This window comes from Gastrolobium bilobum, unplaced genomic scaffold (genome assembly GCF_033153095.1).
Source record: "Gastrolobium bilobum isolate Gb01-03AN ecotype WA unplaced genomic scaffold, APGP_CSIRO_Gbil_v1 utg1269, whole genome shotgun sequence".
Classification (NCBI taxonomy): Eukaryota; Viridiplantae; Streptophyta; class Magnoliopsida; order Fabales; family Fabaceae; genus Gastrolobium; species Gastrolobium bilobum.
Genome location: NW_026898540.1, coordinates 650,205 through 676,133, shown reverse-complemented (window position 1 = coordinate 676,133; position 25,929 = coordinate 650,205). Strand labels below are relative to the sequence as shown.

The 25,929-nt window shown below is 34.1% G+C and overlaps 2 protein-coding genes across 3 annotated transcripts; both read right to left on the bottom strand.

The window, feature by feature from the left end:
• Nucleotides 1-352: 352 nt before the first annotated feature.
• On the bottom strand, nt 353-4,299 carry LOC133317242 (serine/threonine-protein kinase STN7, chloroplastic). The gene is made up of 10 exons (XM_061519084.1): nt 3,770-4,299; nt 3,588-3,674; nt 3,128-3,247; nt 2,885-2,983; nt 2,418-2,586; nt 2,233-2,326; nt 1,766-1,859; nt 1,598-1,654; nt 826-1,239; nt 353-749 (listed from the first exon to the last, which is right to left on the bottom strand). The coding sequence occupies exons 1-10, from the start codon at nt 4,205-4,207 to the stop codon at nt 591-593; spliced, it is 1,731 nt and encodes a 576-aa protein (XP_061375068.1). The 5' UTR covers nt 4,208-4,299; the 3' UTR covers nt 353-590.
• Nucleotides 4,300-14,671: 10,372 nt separating this feature from the next.
• On the bottom strand, nt 14,672-16,017 carry LOC133317257 (probable galacturonosyltransferase-like 3). 2 transcript variants are annotated; one of them, XM_061519109.1, is made up of 2 exons: nt 15,825-16,017; nt 14,672-15,788 (listed from the first exon to the last, which is right to left on the bottom strand). In XM_061519109.1, the coding sequence occupies exons 1-2, from the start codon at nt 15,958-15,960 to the stop codon at nt 14,908-14,910; spliced, it is 1,017 nt and encodes a 338-aa protein (XP_061375093.1). In that variant the 5' UTR covers nt 15,961-16,017; the 3' UTR covers nt 14,672-14,907. The 2 variants fall into 2 exon arrangements, with proteins under 2 accessions (XP_061375093.1, XP_061375092.1); XM_061519108.1 differs by having other exon boundaries at nt 14,672-16,017.
• Nucleotides 16,018-25,929: the final 9,912 nt, after the last annotated feature.

Here is a 25,929-nt window from a genome sequence, read left to right as displayed (position 1 = left end):
CACTTACCAATTACCATCTTAAAGGAAGAAAAGGTTGATAGGTTGTGACCAGGCTAAAGAAAAACGAATCATCCCTATTATTCAGTCATGAAAATTTCCCACTATTGCAGAATCAAAGTAGGACCACATCATCAAGTAAAACGGTCATCCATTAAAATCTGAAACTTACTGTCCTTCTCAATCAAATAATAAATCAAAAAATAGGGAAGTTAACAATGAGAAGTTACAAGGTCTTTTCATGCTTGCTAAAGTCTTAAGGGAAACAATGAGGTTTGATTTATCCTGGGAGCACAGCTGGCTAGAAGGAACATTAAGGAAAGTGTCATAATATGTTCCATTCATTCAATAATACCTTTTGAAAATATGTTAAATAAATAAGGTGGCCGGTGCAGTCAAAAGACATCAGGTATGCATCCATCAGATTCCAGTTAGTTTATGACCAAAAATATAAGAATCCAGTTAGTTTCTTTCTTTTCTTTTTTAAATTCATATTAAACTTTGTTCTATCTGATCAATATAATTAATTTTGATATACAAACTATAGACTAAAATTTTTAAAAGAAAAAATGGGTATTATGTATTTACAATTTTCATTCCTCTCTCGGAATCCATCTGCTCCACCAAATTCTTTTCTTGCGTCTGTTCAGCTCATCCATACTCTCATTTATGGTTCTTATAATTTTCCTCTGAAGTTTAAGTGCTGAAGCTAGAGCATTTCTCTGTACATTAGCCTTCTTGGGTTCAATTTCCTACAACATGAAAAAAAAAATGATACAAGATGATAAATTGTAACAGAAAAAGTGATTGCAGAATTAAGATACATACTCTCAGTTCCTGGAGCTGAGCTTCAGTAAATCCACCATCCTTCTGTGTTCCTGATTTTGCCATGAGCTGAATAATCCACTTGGCAGCTTCTCCATAATCCTGTTGAGTTGCGCGCAAGAGCTGCAGCCTCAGATTTTGCATGAAAGACAATGCCAACAGGCCTTCTCTATCGAAGTAAGGATGAGCTAATGCTGCTTTTGCACTCAGCCTTTGCCTTGCTTTGTATCGTACCATTGATGTCAGAAGTTCCCATCCGATTCCACCATCTAAATCCAACAGCTCAAAGCCCCTCCTGAGTTCAGGGCCGCATCGAGGCTCTACACTTTTTCTCCATGCAACCAAATCATAGTCACACCTTTTTAATTGACGTTTGAATTGTATGAGGCTATTATCAGTGCGTAAACCAGGGAATGCCTATAAGAGAATGGCATAAACTATGAGCAATTTGAAATACCAGCTTGATCATATAGTTGATTGGATCACCCCTTGCCATTGTTTAAATGTGTCCCCTGATTAAAACTCTGGTCCAGAAAAACGGAAAACTACTCTACTAGGACAATAATGATTCTTAATAGATCAACAAATCAAATCCCCCAAAGTGTAAATACATCAGCCAAATTCATTGTAACTTGAAAAATACTAATATGCAGTCTTTTCTGTCATTGACGTGGTTTATATTGTTAACTGACATAATATTCATTGAAATGTACTGATAAGTTCCGGTGACAGGAATAGAAGCTAGTCACGAGTTTCATCAGTATTTGATACTCACCATTTGAAGAAAGATTAGGCCAGCACTATAGATATCAAATCTGTCAGGCAAATTCAACTGTTTGAAACAAGAAAACAATTATAAGCAACAAAACACAACATCATTACATGATGAAGGAAGCTATATATGTGCTAATTAACCATGAATGGTTCGTAAGCAATGTTTAACCTGCCATAAGACTGGGGAAAGTGCAGTTGCAACCGGAGCTGAGGGTGCAGATGGAGTTTGCGTGCTCATGATGTACTGCTCTGGTGCAGCATACCTGAAAGGGAAGAATTATACACGTCACGAGTTGTCTGTAGTTGGAAGTCAAGTGTCTAATAAAGACATGAGTTCAATGAGAATATATACAAGACTTGTATTTTCTAACTTAGGGTTATCAAGGAATCACATTGATGACTACTAGAAAAGCTGTTTTAATTTTCTTTTTTCAGAAATTATATGGAAAATATATGACTGTTTGAGTTATCAATTGGAATATATACAATACTTATTCTTCATTCTCTCAATCAAAGAATAAAAAATGAAAAGCTTCCTTTAATGAATCAATTATGCACATGAAACAGAAACTTCCATACAGTGGATTAAGTTTGAAATCAGTTGGCTACCTGTGTTCCTAATGTCAAAGAAGATACCTTGGATCCAAAAGAAACTCCTTAGGAATATAGTTGATGCCAACTCGTAGGTCTGTAGCAGCTCCGAGATCAATGATTTTGAATGTACGAGAACCTGATCCAATGGTTTAAAAGAAATGAGAGCTTAACTTGGATTAAGGATCTTTTTTCCTCAGACAAAGTTATGCAATCTTTAGATTCTTTACCTTCAGAGAAAATAATGTTTTGCGGCTTAATATCCCTATGCACAATACCAGTTGAGTGAAGACTATCCAATGCAAACAAGATCTGCCTCACGATTGTTTGAATTATTCTATTTTCTCTTTCCAATCCCTTGGGCAAGTCTTGGACCTCACCCAGAATCAATGTTTCAACCTGAAATTTGAGTCACCATCAATGGGGCTGATGCTGGAGACTTTAAGCAATCATGATTTACCACGAGAGCATAAAATTCAAATAGAATTTAACCACAAAAAAAGTGCTTCAGAATCATTGTGAAGAATAATTAAAGAATATGAAACATATTATCCTCATCAATTAACGACTAAAACATAGTATACTCTCTTAAATGTAGGACAACTGATATAAACTTCCTTAGAAAATTTAAGGCCAAAATACTAACAAAATTGACAATTTATCAACTGCTACTATGCTGATTAAAGAGACTACCAACATTGTATGGAAACTCTCTACTCTGCACCAGGTCAGCTAGGGTGGCATCCCCTTCAAACCGCCATATAAGCCAGTATTCAGGAGCTTTCTTTGTCGAGCTCTGCAAACAGTATGTGAGAACATTTGTATCTGTCATGACTAAAACTAGAATGTTAAATGATGTGACTGAGAATGTCTTTGATTTCTCCATACAACAGCGATACCGGAAATCCATTAGGAAGAATTAGTTTTAATAGAGCAACACCTCAAGAAAACCATAAACAAAATCTGCACAGCTGTTTGCACAAGCTCTTCGCACGCGCTCATTCATCCAGATTTCTACAGCACCATATTCAGTCGCCTTCTTCAAAACCAAGTCACCTTCCTTCCAATGAGAACAAAAAAAGAAACAAAAGTCATAATTATATAATTCAAGCTTTCTAAGACATTGAAATCTCACAAGCACACATGCCATATCAACAAGTAGGTTCCTCTCTCTCTCTTTTTCTCAAAACAATGAGACTCCAAGCAACCAAAAGTGAAAAGCAATACAGATATCCAAAATTTATAAACGAAAATGATGTGAAAATCAATGGCTATCTTGAAATTAACTGATGTTCTTGTAAAGTACTACATAAAAATATGCAAAAAAGAATCAATAAGTCCAAAATAACAAGTGAAAATCTTTAAATATTTCAGGAGCTTCTAAATAGAATATATAATACCTTTGAAGAGGGCTTGTTGGCCAGTGACACTCTATAAACCACTCCAAATGATCCCTCCCCCAACTTCTTCCCCAGAACAAAATCATCCTGCCACCATAAACCAATCTCAGTAATAACCATTAAAATCAACACCAGAAACAATATTTCATAAAAATTAAAAAAATCAAGTTTTATTCACAGACCTTTCTGTAAGTGGGTCTGAACAACCTTTCAACAAAAGCAAGAAAAAACATGTCAAAGAAACCAGGTGCCACACCAGGTGTAGCCCAAAGGTAAGAGAGAGCACCCAAAGCCAGAACCACCCCAGGGGCAGTGATTGTTAAGCCACTTGATTTAGGAAGAGTGCTCCTGTAGATCATATCTCCACACTCCATCACAGTGCATGGAAGCCCAACACCAACACCAACAAAAAGGTTGTGAATTGATTCAACCCACTCACCCCCTAGTGCAAAAACTTGAAACAATTTTGGGTTTGAGACAGTGAACCTTGCACTGCATTGTGGCTCAACACAGGGTCTAATTCTAAGTCTATGGCCAAAAAACAGTGACTTTTGCTTAGGTTTGTGGTGTTGGAGCTTTGTCACTCCTACTCCAATTCCTCTAGTTGCAACAGTGGCCATGTCAGTTCAATTTCAGGTTTGGTTTGTGAAGAAAAAACTATAGAACTTCACCTGCTATCTCCTTCAATTTTAGACCACAATTTCATTTTTTTTATTTTTCTTGTTCTAATTTAATTTACAAGGGAAATATAACATATGATTTTATATTTAAATATATTGGTAGTTATTTCAGGTAATTTTGTGGATGCAAAGAGTTTGAAAGTTTGGAAATTAGATTGAGGATTAATATTAGCCACAAAGAACACGTAGATGACGGTGTTGGTATTGGGTTGGGCCTACATAAATTGCTCATCTTCTTGTTACTTGCAAGTTCCCACATTTCTTCAATGGTCTTTCTTGTTGGGTTAACCCTTATATAGAAAATTTTGTTCCTTCTGTATAGTCAGGTTATGATTTAAGTCCATCTAAATGGTTCATGGTGAGGCATTGCTTGCTGGCCAACTTATACAAGCAAATAATCATTATAAAATTCCTTTTTTTCTTTGGCTTTTCTCGATCTGGCTCAAAGTGTTGCACAATATTTTAAAATTTATAATTATTTTGATGATTAGTAATACATAATACAACTTTTTTTATTAAATCAATACATTTTGTATAACATGGTAATATATTTACATTTGCATAATGTTTAAACTTATATATTTTAACCCCAAGGAGTGTCTGCTAAACGGGTTGTACCTAAGGAGTAGACAGTTACATTGAAAAGTCTCTTATTCAATTATTAGTCGAAGCAACTGGCAAAAATCTTCTCGCTATATGTCATGAAGAGAATATGTCTCATCTAATTATCTAAATTGACAGGAACACCCCTAAAAAACTTATATATATAGGTAAAATTATTTCTGCAGCCGCTTTATGTACATCAACGACAGGTATATGGTTATGATTCTCCACATTTAATGATTTCATCCTTTGTATGGTTATGATTCCCCGCATTTAATGCTTTCAAGTATATATATGGCAAGTATTTGATTGTTGCACGTACAACAGCTGCAGAAATGTAAACCCCATATATATATAGGGTTTTATAAGAGTTATGTTGTAGGAAAAGTGATTGTGTTATGTTATAGAGATTCGTTTTGCGTGCCGAAGTTTTTTTTTTTTTTGCTGCGGGCCCCACAAAATGTTGTGTGTGTAGGAAAATTTTTGTGGTCATGTTAAATGATAGATGATAAACCCATATATATAAGGGTCAAGAACATTTTATACCGGTACAAGTTACAGTTCTGATTTATTAGATATTTGAGTCATTTGATGGAAGTAAATCAATAACTAAGATTTGATGTGTGTGTGTTATACTCTCAATTTTGATTGTTGATCATATTAATATATAATGGTTCTGATTTATTAGATATTTGAGTCATTAAATACAAGCAAATCAATTATCAAGATTTGATGTAAAACTTAATATCTAATGGTTCGGATTAACTCGATGAGTTGTACCTATTTTGCGAGCTCTATATACAAATTCTTACCTACTCGAGATTGAAAACAAATATCTTTTGAAGTTATATGCTAAATCAAGTGAAAAGGAGAAAAGGGGGCAAAAAACAGTATGAAAAGAAGAAAAGAAATTACTCCTTGGAAAAAAAAGCCTAAACAAATAAGAGAAAAAAAAAAAGAAATATAGTATCCAAAAGAAAAATAGAGTGAAAGTGTTGAAAAGAAGAAGAAAATAATATCGCATTTACTCTCTTGATTATTTGATTGCTTCATCTCACATATTTGTCATTATTTTTCCAAATATTATAGGCCATGTTATTACCTTAAGAAGACATTTTGATTGATTGCATGCTTTTATAATTATAAAATATTCAAATCGAAATTTAATAATTTATTAAATTATACTTTATTATATTTAATGGGGAATATGTTTATCATGTAGCATGGGATAATTCTGTCTCATGTAACAACAAAAATATATGGAATCTGTAGGAGCAATTGGATCTACAGAAGCGTTTTAGACCATTGTAGTTTGGGATGCAAACAAATCATCATCGTTTTACTAATTTACCTCTTAGTGCGTAGATCCCGTGCAAAATCTTTCCAAGTATGATTCCTCTTCACGAACTGCTCACTTCAGCGTCGTAGCACAAACAACCTCCTTGAAGCTGGACATTGACAGATCTTCCAGACTATGTCTCAAGGGGAAATGGAAAATGCATAGGCACTTTCTCACTTTCAGGGTTACCTCAATCTTTGTAACTACCAAATGAAGATTAGAGAGGCTGATGACTATAACTATAGAATATATATGGGTTTCAAGAAATCCTAACCATAAGTTGAATGGGCTTTAGGTTTATTGTGTTCTTCTTACACACTAGGCCCTATTGGACTTTAGTAAAAATGCAAAACTCAACAATCTTCCACTTGCTCTTGAGTACAAACTTGAGCCCAAAGCCCAAGTCCATGTATCCCACTAGTCGTTATCAACTGAAATTGCCTCATCCCTTATCTCGAGCTAGCATGGGGATCTACCATCTGCTATTAATCAAGACTCTTGATAATCAATGAATGAGTATCTATTTCGGTGTTACTTCACTAAAAGTCCGAACTTGAACTCCAAGATTAATAACACTTATAACACGAATATGCATCGCCCCTTTGTAGAATGTCTATAATTGATTGACAAGTTTTTTGTAACTCAATCAATTATTTATTCACTTGGCTGTGATAATTTCTCTAATGGATTACATGCACTGGCCAGTGTCTTCAATATCCAAGTACCAAAACATATCAAAAGGACATATCCTATAAATTTCATGTTGTTTATCTTATAAATACTGATAATCAAATAATCTCACTCCCAAAATATCGAGTTATTGGTCGTCAATAGATCGAACCTCTCCCGTTGGTAAATCAAAGAATGAAAACTATTTACCTATTTATAATGAACTCGGGATTAAGAGCAATCACATAACTATAGTTAACTGGAGATTTGATACCTTATGACAGAAAAGCAACCTTAATCAAATCTCTCCTTCATCCTTCAATGTCAATGTTAATTCACACAAACATTTTACAATGATTTGGACAAAACCATTTCATAAAATATTGCAACCTAAATAAAGTGCTCAACTTTATTTAACAATCGTGAATCTATACATCAATTGTGAGAACCTATGATCATGTCCTCCATGAATGTATCCATATGATCATATACTCCACAATTGATCTGGACCTTGATGTCTGTAAATAGTGCACAAAATAAATAAATAATACTTCATTTGTAAAATCCAGAAAATGATTACATTATTTCATTGTCTTACTCCAAGAGCACAATGAGCCCAATATCTCTCACTCACTTAATGCAAGTCTGGGATCCTCCTAAGACCCAAGAAGAATCATGTCTCTCGAACACAAGTTCAGACAAACTCTTAGTAACTGAGTCTGCAAGATTCATCTCTAATGCTATCTGAGTTTAGTGAAAAACTTATAGCTCGAGGTTGATTTCTTGAGTCAATATCCACTTGAAAAACTAAATCTATGAAAACTCAACTTTTCAAGACTCCCACTAGAATATACCAGCATATAATCTCTCATTCTCCAAAGATGCTTGAGTACATGCTTAACAATAATATAGTGTTCCTTTATGTCCAAAATGGTACCGTTTCACTACTCTCACTGTATGGCAGATGTCTGGTTTAATGTCCAACATGGCATGCATGAGATTACTTATTGCCAAAGCATAAGGTATTCTACTCATGCATTCTTCCTTCTTAGGAGTCTTTAGAGGTTACTCCTTAATAAGATGAATTCCATGTTTGAAAGACATAATTCCCTTCTTAGAATTACCATGTAAATTTTTTGGCAAGAGTTTTGTCAATGTAAGTAGCCTAAGGTGATGCTAACAACTTATTCTTCCGGTCTCATAAGAGTTTTATACCAAGAATATAATTTGCTTCCCTGGTACTTTCATACCAAAACACTAACTTAGCCAACTCTTTATACTTGATATTACATCCACGTTGTTTCCAATAAAGAGTATATCATATACATAAAGTACCAGAAAAGCTATTTCCTCCGTTGGATCCTTTACATACAAATACACATCATTCATCAAGGTTCTCTCAAAATCAAAATTTTGATAACCTGAACAAAACTGATATTCCAAGACCTGGATGCTTGCTTAAGTTCATGAAATAGACTTTCACAACTTGTATACCGTGTGTTCCTTCCCATTTGCTATAAACTCCTTTGGTTGTTGTATGTAGATATCCTGACATTCAACTCCCAAAATAAAATCTCATAATTGAGAATCTGGATAGACTCAAACATGGCATCTGGAAAAATTTGCCTCCAAGCTTGCTTTGAAGGTTTTCACCCTCCTGTCCATCCTTTCTTTGCATTTTAGGTCCACATGCACCTAGTGGGTCTTACCCCTCTTGATGCCTTTATTAGGTACCAAACGGAGTTGTAATACAAGTATTTCATCTCATGATTCATAGCTTGAGCACACTTGATCAACACCATCTTCTAGTACATTATTGTAATTAACTAGTGGGATCAATGTCACTAAACAAGAGACAACTTGAAAGTTAACAAAGTTCTCTCCTAGTACGAATGTACCGCACTAAACCTTGTGTGTCTACAGGTAGATCCGATTGGGTTAAATGATGGATCTTCAATTTCTTGAGGATCCACATATTATGTGTTTAACAAATGTTTGATATTGTTCTTCCACATATGATACTTAATATTTCTACTAGTTTCATTTATATATTATCATGTTGAATTCCAATTATAGTTCCCGTGTTTGTTCATTTAGAGGTATATCTTTCCCCTCTTTGAACAATCAAGGAAATAGAGGATGAAGCTTCTAGAGATCCTGAAAATTCTTGATCTGAGATAAGTCTCATAAAAAATAAACTTACTTAAAGACTTATAATTTCTCATCTAGTCCCCTTCTAAGAAAATCAAGTGAGTGCTCACTTAGATCATCTTATCCTTTGGATTAAATAAGATGTTATCCTTTGTTCTCTTAGGGTAGCCAAAAGATATGCACACTTTCGTATAAGATTCCATCTTATTTGACTGCTATTGTAGGACGTGTGCCAGAGCACTCTAAATCTGAATATGGTTTGAACAGAGCTTGCACCCTTTCCATAATTCTTTAGGTGTTTTTATAACAGACTTGGATGGAATCAAGTTAACAAGGTACATTCTAGAACAACATTGGCAAAGATGAATAACTGAACATGGTCTTCACCAAGTCTAGAAATGTATAATTATTGCATATTGCAACTTCATTCAACTAACGCATTTCTAGAGTTGACAGTTGTGAAAAACTATCCCCTCATAAATCAGGTAAGGCCTGAACTTACTAGACATGTATCCAACACTTCAGTCAGACTAAAGTGTTTTGATTTGAACACCTAGATGTTTTTCTGCCTTAGACTTAAACCTCTTGGAATTTTTTAAAAGCTTTAGACTTATAGCGCACTAGGTTCATCTGTCCAAATTCAGAGTAACCATTCATATAATGAAGTACTTATCACCTCTTCTGGCTTAAACGCTAATTGGTCCTTCTACAGTAGTATGTACCAATTCTAGTTGAATGGTTGCGCAAATTCCTTTGACATTGTATGATTGCTTAGCCATTTTACCTTTAAAATGGGACTTACATGCAGCTTTTAGTTAAAAGATTGCGGAACTTTCAGTCCCTCTTTTAACTAAACCATGTTTCCTATTTGAGGTAATCTGACTCAATCATAAAAGTCAAAAATATATTTCATTTGAAACTTTTATTTCTTTGGTGAATGTTCTTGTTCATCATCTTTTCCATTCAACATAACAAATTTAATAGGGTATACGACATAGGTAATAAAGACTATTTAGACATTGTGCCAGAACAAATAAGACGAAGATGAACTTCGAAATGTAAATAAGGAATCAATTGCATTGTCAAACCATGTTTTAACTAAACAACTATTGAACTCCTCTTGAAATCTGGAACAAATAAATAGTCACACAAAACCAAAGCCTTTTAACTGACTTGTCCTATTGCCAATGCAGACACAAGTTTCCATTTTCAAGGTTAAAATTTCTTTGTCCATCGCTGACAGATATGCCATGTTTGAACTACTACAAAAAGTAGCAAACATAATCAGTGGTTCTTGAATCATTGATTCATCCACTAATCAAGCCTTAACTTACACATGTCTGGTTATTTTTATCACCTCTCGACAATTTTTCTTTCAGTGTCCCTTCAGTCCGCACTTGAAGCACTTGCTTTCGGCTACTTCATAACAACTGATTTGACAACTGATAACCAAGTCATTTTGTTCTTGTTACCATCCTTGGTTTTAACAAGACTTTTAGAAAAACCTGCACTGACTGCATTCTGTCTAGCAAAGCTACTAGACGCACCAAACATGTCATTAAGAGTCTGAAGCTTCTCTACTCCACTCTTAACCATGTACACTTGCTTATGCAAGTGTTTGGAAAGACTGACAAGAGCATAGCAGCAAACTACCACATCTGCCCTTCCCCGATCTGAGTATTGCGTCTTAGTTTCCTTAAACACATCTTTTGCAGGTTATTGTGGCCTTGGTATTATCTGGACAAATTTTAGCTTTTATGTTTTAGAACAATATCAAAATTTTTTTTTTTTTTTTTTTTTGATAACATCAAAATTTTCTTTTCACTTATTCATAGTTGGTACCATCTAGAAGTTTTTGACTCAAAATCATTTCTAAGATATTTTCTGAAAAACATACGAGGCACACAATTACAAACAAATAATGCTATAAACAAATGAAGTGCAAGTAGATTCTCATAACTACTCTTGTTTATTGTTAACAATCCTTTAGTTTTCTTTACAAGGCTTACGTTGGGCAAGTCACTTGTAAAAACTAAAATTGTTATTTGGTCCTTCGGTGTCATTACGAGAGCCTCGTAGGAAGGGTTAATAATTTTACCAAAGTTGAATATAGTTAACCATTGTTTAATTTCAAAATTATTTTTAATATCTAAGCATTGCTGACGTTGGGCAGTTCAATACTTTACTTAAAATTTAAAATTATTAAGGTCCAATCAAATAAAATCCAGTCATGCTTATCCATTGGGGCATCACATGATCATTTTATTAAAAGACCCACAAATGGAGCCCGCAGGTTTTAAAATTAAATATTTAATTTAAAATCTTCATCCATTCAATTTTTTTATTTGAAAATTTTCATAAGATTTGTCGAATTCATTGTTTAATTTCAAAATTGTCTTTAATAACTTAGTATTGCTGACGTTGGGTTGTACAATACTTTATTAAAATTTTGAAATTATTAAGGCCCAATCAAATAACATTCAGTCATACTTATCCACTGGGGCTTCACATGACTATTTTATTATTGACCCATATAATGTGCTTGAAAGTTAAATTAATTTATTAATTTAAATCTCCTCCTATGATTATTTAGGTTCAATCTAATAAAATGCAATCATGTTTATCCGGTGGGGCTTCGCAGGATTATTTTATTAATGGTTCTATAATGCGCTTGAAATTAAATTAATTTATTAATTTAAATCTCCTCCAGTTCAATATAAGCAATTTTTCCAATTTTCAAGAATTGTTTAATTAAGAGTAACCTTTGTTTGATTTCAAAAACTATGTAAGCATGTGCGTCAATGAACGTGCATCGCTTGACTTATCAAAATTTTGAAATCATTAAGATCTTAAAATCCGGTCATGATAGGCAGCGTGTTCTTCATACAATCATGATATATGATTGTGGTATGCACCATGTGTTTAACACATGATCGTTTTAGAAGACCCACAAATTACTGACAAAATAAACTATTTTCTTAAGAAATTTTCTTAATTAATTTTCTAGATTTAAATCATCCAAATAACTGACTTAATTATTAATCTAGATTTCATCAATCATAATAATTATCATTTATGAGAATAATTTGAAATCAAAATAATTATCATAACGATCATTAAATTATTCAAATCGTTATGCACATATTTCAAAAATTAGAATTAATGTCATAATAACCATTAGTTCAGTCTATCAAATGTAATAACTATTACATTTAAATTTAGAAATATAAATTAATTACTATAATGACTATTAATCTAGTCGTACAAACATAACAGTCATCATGCTCATGTAATTAATAAGTTATGCAACAATATGACACCACCTATTATTTACGGCATGTTATCAATTATATAACTTCATTCATTCATAAAATAAAGCAATTATAAACTAGACTTTAATACATGGGTCCCTAGAAAAATAAAAATAAATTTATAAAATTAACAAATAAGAAACTTTTTAGCTCATTTGCTCATTCCTTATGGTCCATATGTTCTGTTTCAAGCCCCTTTATGGTAACCATGGGCTCAGAGGCCCAAAATACCAAACTTTGGCGAGAAATCCTAAGTCAACTTTCAGGAACCCTGGCCGTCTTGTCCACTACACCATCACCCGAACTCATCTCCGCATGAAACTCTAGGGGAAGGACCGCCGTGAAGATTCGAATACAATGCCGCTGGAACCGCCTGAAATTGGTCATCCATGTGCCTCCACACGCCGGATATGTACCAGCGAGTGAGGCCCACGCGTAGCCACTTCTAGCGACGAATGAGGGCACGTCCGGCATCCTTTCAGGATGTTCCAGCCACCATTCTTTTCGTGCTTCTGTCCCCTTTCACGCCATATGGTTGGTTTTTGAGATTGGCCACCAGAAAGTCACGAACACGTCCAAACAGAGACGAACATTCTTTTCTTTGCATCTTCTTGATCTTCTTTCATTACAATTTTTGTAATACAACGAAAAAATATACAAAAATTGAAATAAAAATCAAGGAGGAATCCTAATCATATGGGATTAGCCTCTTTGTTACAACCCAAGAAAATGCGTTCAAATATCTACCATGGATTAAACTCAAAAAACCAAATATAAAAGCATCGATTTTTAAAGAAAAGAATTATGAAGATATACATGCAAAATACATACCAGTAAACATAGAACCCTATGTGCCATATTTCACGAAGCAAAACTAATTACATGAATATTGTAAATCAAACTAGATCTACATCCAAATACGCAATCTAGTTCTGATACCAATTGTAGGAACAATTGGATCTGCGGAAGCGTTTCAGACCATTGTGGTTTGGGATGCAAACAGATCATCATTGTTTTACTGATTTACCTCTTGGTGCGCATATCTCGTACAGAATCTTCTTATGTATGATTCCTCTTCACGAACTACTCACTTTAGCGCCACAGCACGAACAACCTCCATGAAGCTGAACATTGGCAGATCTTCCAGACTATGTCTAAAGGGGAAAAGGGAAGTGCGTGGGAACTCTCTCACTTTCAGGGATATGGCCTTACCTCAGCCTCTACAGCTACCAAGTGAAAACTAGATAGGCTGATGACTATAAATGTAAAATATATATGGATTCCAAGAAATCCTAACTCTAAGCTGAACGAGCTTTAGGTTTCTTGTGCTCTTCTTACACACTAGGCCCTATTGGGAGAGCAGAACCCACTAAAGAGAAAAAAAGAAAAAGATAAAAAAGTAAATATCACCAACTTTTTATGTATGCACGAGCTAAAATTATCTTCTATAATATATGAGACATTTCGTATATTTAATTCCTTCTCCTTTCTTTTTTATTTAATTCTAGATATAATTATATATTCAAATATAATCTAAGGATTTTCCGTGATTTCCATAGAGACTTAATTAGGGATAAAGATATACGACTTTCGACTTTCAGAGTTTGGGATTCTCCAACAAAAAAGAGGACTACCGAGATTAAGTTTTTCCCAAAAAATCTCCATAAGCCCCTTGAGGACCACTATGTAAATTAAAATCATCGGAGAACATTCATTAATAAATTTTTTATAAAGGACACATTTAGTTTTGACCAAATGAAGAGGTGTATGCATGCTTAATTGCTTGCCCGTTAATAATTTTAAAAAAATAATAATAATTATTACTTTCAAACAAAGCTTCCTTAAAAACTTAATTAAAAAATTTATTCCTAAAATAAATTAATTTAAACATAAATTAATCTAATCACGCCCCAAGTGTCAACAAAACCAACTATAAAAATACCCAAACCCTCATATTTACTTGAGTAAAGATAAACCCCAGTATCTAATCTTACTATAATTTGACTAATTTCCTAGAAAACCAAAAGGAGGAAAGCACGAAATATTACTGAATCAAACTTTTTCCCTTCTTATTTTTATTTTTATTTTCTCTCCCCGAAACAAAATGGTGATTGCCTGTATCAACTAAAGCACCCACGTTGTTTGTTTTTGTGGTCTTTTTTAAAAGGGAAAAAAACAAACGCTAGAACTACCTTATTTTTCATTCGAAGAATTCTTCGCGTGCTGGAATACACCATGTACCATACTCTACCACGAACTAATACTGTATACTGTACTAGAACAGTATCATTCTTCGACTAATATATACATAGTACCATGCATGCACTCAATCATCACCATCCAACCCCATTTTACGTTACCGTACCATCCAAATACAAAAAAAAAAACGTCACCCTTCATCCAAAATATACACGTGTACACATTACCCTCCCGCACGTGTGTCCTTTCCGTCTTTTCGTACACTCGTAGCTCGACGAGCCACGATCAGGTGACGCAGGCCTCCACGGCCAATTCATGCACCCTCGCCGGGAAAAAGAAGAAGAAGAAGAAGACAAAAAAAACCCTAACTAGCAATCGGAAAACAATGACGATGAATGGCGAAAGAGATCGTAGGGTGCCCACAAGCTATCCAAGGGGCAAGGCTTCTTGGAATCGATTCTGAGCCATGGCTTCCCTTTCCCGCTCCAGTGAAGGAGGCTCACCGGACCAGGGTGAAGGTCACGGCAAAGACCTTCCAAGTTGTCGCCGCCAAGCCCGTGCTGATTCCACCGGTGCTCCACTCTCTCGACGTCGCCAGCGAAAACAAGGAGAAACGGCGGCTGAGATCCAAGCTCGTAGATCCGGTTCCGCTTCTGGATCCGCATCCAGCTTTCGAGCTTCTCCGTGTACTTCCCGTCGCGCCATTTCCACAGGTCGATCACCATCACGCCGGTGTTGAAGTAGCACGCGCCGCGTCCCCTAAACGAAGCCGCGTAGTTAGGGTTCGACCAGAACCGGTGCGTGAAGTAGTTGGTGAAGTTCGCGTGGCAGTACTCTGGCGCGCCGAGCACGTGCGCGCCGAGATCAATGCTCCAGAGCTTCGCCACGTCATCTACGACGATGAGATCGGAGTCGAAGTAGATGATTCGCCGGACGGTGGCCGGAAGCAGGTCGGCGAGGTACATCCGCGCGTAATTAAGCGGCTGATCGAGCGCGCGGCGGACGGCGTAAGAGATCTTGCCTCTGACGAGGTTGGCGTCGAAGAGGTAGAGGTGGAAGGTCAGGTACGGGAACGTGGCGGCGATGATGCGGTGGAGCTCCGAGCGGCGGTGCTTGGTGGAGATGAAGTGGAAAACCACATTCTCAGGGCAGGACGCGTGCTGGAGGACGGAGAACACGCCGGCGACGGAGCCACGGAGGTAGGTTGCGTCCAGAGTCATGGCGATGTGGATAATGGAAGGGTTGTGAGCTCGCTTGTCGGCGGCGGCGGTGGACCACGACGTACGCGGGCATTCCCTTCCATTGCGGAATGCCGGCGCTTCACGGAACGTTGGGAGCTCACCGGAGCTCTCAGTAGCCGGAAAACACGCCGCGGCGGTGAAGAAGAGGAACACGAGCGTCTGTATGAGCGTCGGTGGCATGGTGATGAGTGCAACAGAAAAAAGAAGAAGAACAGAGAGTATTTTTGTGAAGGTTGAGGGGCATTTAGGGTATTTCGCGTTGATTTAGTTGGGTGTGGGGCCCGTATGGACCAATATGGTAGGAAGCCAGGCTGGAAAGACGCGTCTCCAGGTTTTAGCTTCGCAATAAGTGCTTTTTTTATTTTTACGGTGATAACGTGAGATCTACTGTGATAAAAAAATGAACGGCTCTGATTTGATGATGGTGTTGAGAATGTGATTGAAACTTTAAGAAGGTGCGTGAGGGCAAAGGCAATGGGTGGGTTTGTCTGCGCCGTTGCACGTGATAAATCAGGGTTCACGTCTGAATCTTTCGTTGTTGAAAGAATTGCGAGTTGAGAATATTAATTGTAATAAACTAATTAATTATTATTTACCGCGTAATTAATGTGCGCGAGACATTTTTATTATTTATTATTTATTAAAGCGTGTTTTAGAGTGAAGAAATAGAGGAAGTGTAGGTTTTGGCAGTTATTCTAATTTGACCGCGGTATTATTGTACGCGGGCAAATTATTGGTCTGACGTGGAATTAATTTTAGAGTTTTGTTAGTTTGTTTCGTATTTATTTATGTTAACAGGTGACACGTGACAGTTTAAATTTCCGTCCACGATTGCACCGTTTGTATGGGTAGAAATTTTTGACTGAGTGGACGAAGTTAGGGTTGGTAAATAAATCAGGGGTCTTTTCAGAACCTTTGGCTCGGCTTATAAAGACTTGAGTTTATATGTTTAAAATTAGTTGTTGGAACCAGACTTAGACCTGTATAAAAGCTCGTTTAATAAAAAGACCTCTGACTCCAATTCAAAAACTCAGTCTTAAAGCCTCTCGCTTAATATATTAATTTTTATTTTTATTTTATATTTTTTATACTACTTGTAATAACCCTCTCTCTCCTCAATCCATTTCATCTCATTTTATTGGTTAAACAGACTTTTTGAATGATTTGTTTCTATATTATGATGTTGGATATACATTGAATTTATGAATATTTATGGAATTACTAATGCTGTTGATTGTATATTTTATTTGAATAAATTTTTGTTGTCTTATTTTTTTAAAACAGGCTAAACAAGGTTTTTATTTTTTTTGTAAATAATCCAGGTCACAGGCCGATAATTATATTAATAACATGTAACAGACTTGGTTAGACTTACACATTTAAATACAAACTTAGCCTTTTAAGGCTAAAGCTCGACTCGACTCAGCCTGTTAACACCTCTAGATGAAGCATTAAAGAGAAGAACGAGGAGTTTTGAACAGGAAGATTGTGCGAATTTTATGATAATAAAGTAATAAATAATGTTTTCCTCTTGTAATATGCTTTGTCTTCTCATCTTCTTTTCTTTCTTCTTTTCTTTTGTTAAGGGATTTCACGTGAATTTCTCTTAAAATCCACAGTTCGGAGAGTATCAATATATGCGTGAAAATAGTGTTTTACTAGTAAGTGGTGATCTTAATTTACTGGCTAATATAATTACACACAACGGCAATGTATTACTAAAACCAAAACTTCGCATACTACTTATTTGTTAAAGTGTGTGTTATTTTAAAGGATGTAAAGTTGTGTCATTTTAAGTGAGAGAAAAAGATAGATAAAAGAGGATAGAAAGTGGACAAAAAAAATAAAAGTGTGAGTCCTATCTCTTTGTGAGAATGAAAGGATATAAGTTGTATCATTTAAAAGGACAAACACTTTTTTCTACTTATTTATATACTAACTGGCTATAATTTTTATCTCTAAATTTTATTTAATTTAGACTCACATGACATTGTCTTTAGTGAGAAGTGACGCTAATCACTCTTAAGGAAAATGACATCTCTTTACTTTCTCTTCTTTTTTTTTTGGTACATACTTTCTCTTTTTTCATTTCATGTTTTTTGGTTGGGATTTGACTTTTAGTGTCTGATAATATCGGAAATGATGAAAGATTCTTCTCACACGAGAGAATCTCAATTTGAGTGCTATCGAACATTACACATGAATATAGTTTAAGAGATTGAAATATATGTTATGTGTTGTTTATATATGTAGGAAAATACTCCTCTCATTTTATATGAGATAGTTATTTTATTTTCTCTTATTTTGAAAATTGTATTTTTTTTATTTTTATTTTTTTTGCTTTTTAATGATTAGTTCCACTTAAACTCTCTCTATAACATAAGAGAACTATTCTCATATAACATAAGATTAATATTTCGAGTATATGTATCAAGCAATGTTTTAAAAGTTAGAATAGACTCACTAGTTTAATTAGTCAGAATCATGAATGGCTTATGTTTTTTCGTTCAAATATTATTTGGTTTAATTACAAATTTGACTGAGTAAACTAATATAGATCAACTGATCGAGTTATGATCTAGCTGTTTTACTGATTTGAAATATTATTTAGTAATTTCCAAAAAAAAAAAAATTGTTTAGTTTAATTATAAATTTAACTTATTGAACTAATTGTGTTATGATACAACTGTTTTAGTAGTTCAATTTATGATTCAATTTTTTTTTATTTTTTTTTTGGTGAAGGATTCAATTTTTATAATAGTGGTTTCAAGTCATAAATACATTAAATTAAATTGCAACTACTTCTTTAATTCGCTTAAACTTTTGTTGTGGGTTTAATTAGAATATAACAAAATTTATGAGATCGGGTGGGTTATCAAGAGAATTTGTGGTCACACATTAGTATAATTGAATGCCCAATAAAATTTTAAAAAGTAAAATAAAGTACACCCAATAACGAAACACCTTTATGGAAAGAGCGATGTTGCCTCCAAAATCTATGTGCAGCAAGCCACTCATCAACCCAGTGGAGCACAGGGGAAGAAGAAATAGACATTCTGTGTATTGTGTTGTTGCATAGAAGTTTGATTTCAAAAAATATTATGCATGACTTGAGTGTATAATCGACTATACTATAATCAAGTTGAACTCGAATATTAGCTATTTACACTTGATTTAAATTCAACTAATTACATTTAATTAAATTCTACTGAATTTAGTTTTTTCGAACTCAACCAGCTTTAAACTCCAACTTGATAAAATTATTTTCAAGTTGAGTTTAACAATTATTAGAAAGAAAGAAAAAACCATTTTTTCCGGGTCTACTCTGTGCCCTTTGACAAACAAGAAAATAGACTCTGAACACGCCAGCTTATCGAGGAACAACTTTTGGGCCTACAATTTTTATGAAGTGAGCTTCAAGTTCTTGTGATCTAAGACCCAACCTCATTCAACGATTTTTTTTTTTTAATAAATTTCTTAATCGGTTCATCGATTATTTGACTAATCCACTCGAGCCAGATAAAACTTTAAAAGGAGCAAAACTCTCTCAACTAAAATTTTAATATATTTGTGTACTTAGAACTTGAATTCAATAATATAATTAAATTGAAATAACTCTGTATCAATTGTTCCATTTACCTAGTGGTTCGTTCAACTATTTCAATTCACAATAAACTAGCTCTTCTTATCCCTCCCTTTTCACATGTTTTAGGTAGAGGGGGAATCTAGGTTGCATGTGAGCTCACATTATACTATAATTTTTAAAAATAAAATTAAGAGCATGTACTCATTCTTAGACTTTTATGATCAATAATAGTAGCTTTTATGCTAAGCATTTGTACTCTGACTCTCTTACGGTCTAATTTGAATGTTACACATGAGGAATGCAAAAATCAAGGCTACAATTGCTGCAATTAATACGGTTTTGTCCTTTGCCAATTACCATTCATAAAAGCAATTTTAGTGCTGCCTCCTTTCTTTATTTGCATTTGGAAACTTTTCCATTGACCATTTATAATATTTGTTCTACACTCTTTCTCTATGTAGAATGGAAAACCCATTCAACATGCACTAGTTTTTTTTTTTCTCCTTTAGATAATTTATTTGAAAAACTCTATAGATTTCAACTAGTAAACCACTCATTCATGTCACTGAAAACACACACTAGTACATAATACTATATCTGCAAAACTTCACAAGCTAGTATCTTCATGGCTTCATTTCATTATGTACCATCAATTCGGTCAATACAATATTTTATTCATTTTTTTTTTTTAGATTATTTCATAAATCAAGATACTTTCATACAAGAAGTATATACATCGAATTACGGACTCATAAAGGTTTTCTTGATAACGGACTCATACTGATATGACAACAAAATGTTCTTTAATAAATTGAACCTTTTTTTAGCACTTAATGCCAGAGGAAAGAATCTTCACGTGATCATCAATTTGGAAGGTAGCTATACACATCGAATTATTGACTTATATCTACACGATTAAATTATTTTAGTTGAAGCTCTTCGAATCTCGTAGGCATTCTTCTAAAAAAGCGAAAACGAATAATACATTGAGAGTGCCACATCTGCATAATAACATTATATTTCAGAAATTAGAAAATATATGTATATACTTGTAAAACTCAGCCCGACCAGGTCGGGTCGACCTAGAATTTTAAAAAACGTGCAATCCATCTATCTCTATAGTCATGTAGCATCCCTCCACATCCAAAACTTTGTCCTTGCAAGGAATATGATGTTAGAAAAATGATGTTAAGTGTCGCCACAAGAATAGAAACAATTGTCCACGAATTTTGGGCACCATAGAAATAAAAAAAATTATCTTAAGGACAAAGTGTTCAACGCTGAGTTCGGATTTTTTCTTATTGCATTCATATATTTTCATATGGTACACTTTAACTTTGTGTTATTGTATGTTTCAAATTCTTGTGAGTATTTCATGGAATTGTATGTATTGTTGAAGTGATTTCTCTAACACATATTATTCTCTCTCAATGATTATAACATCATTTTTCTAACACATGATATCCATCAACATTTACTTTTATCCAATCCTCACATGGAAAGGTTCAAGTAATAAACTTTTTAGACTTGGGATGTTGTTCCGGTCCTTATGAAATTAGAAGCACTTCTCCATGCTTCATTATTTTCCCATAACCCATATCATTTCTAATTAATGCTTCCTCACTTTTTATTGTTTGATTGAACACCAAGTTGTTGCACTTCCTCTAAAGCATCCACCAAGTTCTATTAGGGTAGTAGTTTTTTACTCAAACTTTATTTCATTACACATTATATAAAGTGTTGCATTTTGAGTTTCAAAAACATATTTGTATTTGGAGAGATAGGATTTAAGTCATCTTCTCCAATCTTGTAACTATTACGTTGACATAGTGAGGTTTCTTCTTCTGTTGATAATTTTTTTCACTTGTTAGATTTTTTCATGTTAAAATCTTTGTGTGCTTTCCTATTCTTCTATTATATTTTACTTTGATAATAATTTATATTCTACACATTGTTTCTTTAGTTGCCCTAATAAGTAAGTATCAAGAGATAGGTTCTCAATGGGTTTTACTTTGACAATAACATTAAAGGTAGATATTGAGAAATTTGATGGGTTTACATATTTCACTCTCCAACAAGTTCAGATGATGATATTTTGACAGGAGAAAGTACTACTTGGGAAGACAAAGAAACTCAAGACCATGACAAGTTGCTACTTGAGTGACATGGAAGATCAGATCCTCTCTTCCTTGTTCCTAAATTCCTATTGTCTTAACACCAAGAGTTTGTTCTTGTACGTCCATGGTTGATTTTTAGCATCATATGTGTTCGATCCTAGGATAATCGAAGGATTGCTCTATGGCCTAATAGGAGTGATCAGCAAAAGGAGACATGCTTGATCACTTGAGGTATGAGTCAAGATATGTAATGAAAAGTTTGATCTTAGGGTTCAGAAGAAGGCATGTCTCTTGAGAACATACCCCGTGTTTATAGGGAGATCAAGAGAATTATCGTTATAATGATTATGGAGTATATAAGTCAATTCAGAAACATTTCTTGGTTTGCGAGATCTCATTAGGTTATTACTCATCTAAATGAGATGTGACCTAGTGTGTTAGGCTAACTATAAGCCCAACTGATCCAAAATAGTATGCATTTTAATTTCATTGTCCAAAAATAACAAGTAGAGCTTCAGAGCAACTTCTTGATATCTAAAATGCTTGAGAGTGTTCAAATGGCTAAAAGCACATTAAGCATGGTAGATTGACTAAGATAAGTCTTAAAATAATTTCAAAATTAGACTTTGGTTGGAGACATTAGATTCTATTGGAGTTTTTTGTTGGATCGACTGCTTACTACTAGGCCAACAACTATAGCTATTAGTTGGGGCACAATTCTGACTTCAACCCGTATCAAACCTTGTCAAGACAAGAATGTTGGTCTTTATAAAGAGAACAATCTCTTTCTTATCCTTTGGTGGCATAGGTATAAAAACTGGAAATGCAAGCAACCTGGATGAGCCATTAAAGGGAAAATATTTTATGTACTAATGTATTGAACATTTGGTACATCTTCTACCAAAAATGAAAAAAAAGGTAACACATTTATATTACCCCTACCTTTATGGTTATTTCCTTCTATAACCTCATTTTTTCCTTTTTAGGAAAGAGAGTACCTACTCCCGATACACTGAAAATGTGCTCCATTAAAGGAGGGTAATACAAACGTCAAGCTAGTAGCTAAAGACGGCACAAACCCCAGCTACACTTGGTGATGGCAATGATACAACATGCATAAATCCTAGCAGGTTTATGGTAAATTTTTTAATTTGTTAGAGAGTTGTTATGGGACTCACGAGGGTATTGATAGCTCAGTGAGTTATCAAACATTTATGAGTTTCTATTTTATCATAAATGTTTGAAAGTTCAATTGGGGGAGGTTATATTTACTACATTTTTTTTCTTACTACTTTTTACTATCAAATTTTAACCGTTGATTTCTGTCAATCTAACAGTTATCTTTTCTTTGAAATTAATAATTAATTAATAAATGTGACCCAATAAATTATAATCATTAGATTGACGGAAATCAACGGTTAAGATTTGGTAGTAAGAACTAGTAAGAAAAAAAAAGGTAATAAGTAAAACATTTCCCGTAGGGATTACTGTTTCTTTTTCTCTCTCGTAAATATTTTATTTAGGGCTTTATTACTCTCATGTTGTGGGAGATAACTTCTCTCATGCTCTCTCACTTTGATTTTCACATTCCACCTTTTTGTGTTTTTTTTTGTAATAGTGAGATCCATCTATTTTCTCTCTACCACATAAGATAGTTATTTTATGTGAAATGAGAGTAATATTTTCCATTTATTTATCATAAATATTTTATTATAAATGTTTGAAAGTCATATATACATAAAAATCATGAGATAATTTTATCTCATGCACCCACATAAAAGCATGTGGGTTCATATTTTCTTATTCTCTTTCTTCTCTTTACATGACCCTACATTATTTATCATAAATATTTTATTATAAATGTTTGAAAGTCATATATACATAAAAATCATGAGATAATTTTATCTCATGCACCCACATAAAAGCATGTGGGGTTCATATTTTCTTATTCTCTTTCTTCTCTTTACATGGCCCCACATGGGACCCACACACTTTTATGTGTGTATAGGAGATAAAATTATCTCTTATAACAAGAGAAACATTAACCCTTTAAATATTATCAACAAGCAATAAACGTTTGACAAGTTGTTTTGATTAATTGTATCCTTGAAAAAATATAAGTTGTTTATTGTAAATAAAGCATATGAACTATAATCATAAATAGCTAAATGATATGGAAAAAAATAAAAATAAAACTAGTTTTTTCAAGAGAATATTATAACTCTTTTTAGAAAAAATTCCTCTAAAATAAGTAAGCGTGTTCTTATTTTTAAATTGGGGTAGGATATTGTAACAACTAAGTATAGTTACTATCAATCAATTTCACCGTTAGATTGATTATTTTGATCCGACGGTTCAGTTTGATACTTACATAGCCCCTTTTTCTTCCTTTCTCTCTCTTCCCTTCTCTCCCTCTCATTATATTCTCTACACATAGCCGCCGCCGCGCCGCTGCCATCGCCGCTGTCGCTGTCCCTCTCACTCTACCGCCTCGTCGCTGCAGTTAATCACTCGAGTCATGGAGCATTACTAATCACTGCAGCAAAAGGAAGAAAATCACTGCAGTTTGGAGAATTACTAATCACTTGAGTCATGTGTTTTCTTAATCGCTGCCTAGGGGTGCTAAACGAGCCAGGGGCCTTTGGCTCGGCTCGTGAAGGCCTGAGCTTACATGTCTAAAATTGATTGTTAGACCCAGGCTTGGACTTGTATAAAAGCTAGTTTAATAAAAAGGCCTCAGACTCCAATTCAAAAGCTCGGCCTTAGAGCCTCTCAGGCTTGCCTAATATATTATTTTTTTATTTTTTATACTACTTGTGATAGCCCTCTCTCTCTTCTCAATTCATTTCATCCCATTTTATTAATTAAATAGACTTTTTAAATGATTTTGTTTTATATTATGCTATTTGGATATACATTAAATTTATGAATATTTATGGAATTACTAGTGCTGTTGATTGTATATTTTGTTTGGATAAATTTTTGTTGTCTTATTTTTTTTAAACAGGCTAAACAAGACTTTTATTTTTTGTAAATGAGCCAGGCCACATGCTGATATTATATTCGTAACAGGTAACAGGCTAAGGCCAGTCTCACACATTTGAACACAGGCTCAGCCCGTTAAGACCAAAACTCGGCTCGTTAACACCCCGACGCTGCCCATCGCCTTCAGCCTCCATTGGCAAAATAAAATAAACCCTAATTTATTTAAGAATTCATGATTTTTATATTAAAATTCAGTAAAATAAGCTAAAACAAAGACAAAGGCTGTAAAATTTGATTTCATTAAGATAAATACAACGGGCATCTAAAAGTGGCATCCAATTCTGACCGCAAAAAAAAAATTCTTGTCACCCCTTTTCTAATTATATACTCTAAAAAGGATTAAAGGCGGCGACGAAGAGGTAGAGAGTGAGAGGGGCAATGGAGGCACGGAGGTGGTGATGGGCAGCGACACGGCAGCGGCGGCGATGATGGGCAGTGGCGGCGGCTATGTGTAGAGAATATAAGTATCAAATCTGAACCGTCGGATCAAAATAACCAATCTAATAGTGAAATTGATCGGTAGTAACATTGGTAGTAACTATACTTGGTTGTTACAATATCTTACCCCATAAATATATAAAGTTTAAGGTAATAATAATTAACATGATTAAAATAAAGGGAATAATGTTTCTCATATATGTGGGATATATATTTTCCTTTTTTCTCTCTTTTCTCTTTAATAGCTTCATATAAGTCTCACACACTTTTACATGTGTATTTAAAAAATAAAATTATCTCTTACAACATAACATAAGAAACATTAATCCCGAAAATAAAACGTATATAATTATAAAAATAAAATAAAATTTTCTTTTTAGAAAAGCAGAGTTTTGGGATAAAAAAGAAGAAGAAGGAAAGGACGTAAGCCTGCGTTCATCTGCGAATCATTGTCTTAATTTTATTAAAATTTGATCTATTTTTTGTATGTGATTTCCATTCTCAGCTTCTATCTTGTATGAAGAAACAACGTTAATTTTCACTCATTTTTGTATGAAGATTATAGCACTCATCATCCCTTTATCCTAGTTGTTTGTTATTAGATTAATGTATCTTTATCTTAGTTGTTTAAAGAGAAAAAAATATCTAATGTTACTTTAGACAAATTTTTCGAATTTTCACCGAAACGACATCATTTTTGGGTTGAAAAATTAAAATGGTAAAAGCTATTATAACTCTGAAATAAATTTAAATTACAAATACACTATGATTTTCGCCTCAAAACAATATCGTTTTGGTGAACATTAGACAAAGTTATCTAAAGCAAACTTTAAAAAAAATGAACCCTTGTTTAGAGTATCAACAATGTGCACAACAATTATACTGCAATGCAAGAAACATGCCAGATGATTAAGCTGCTTGCTCAAAGGATAGATCGAGGAGAATAAAGAAATTGCAACCATC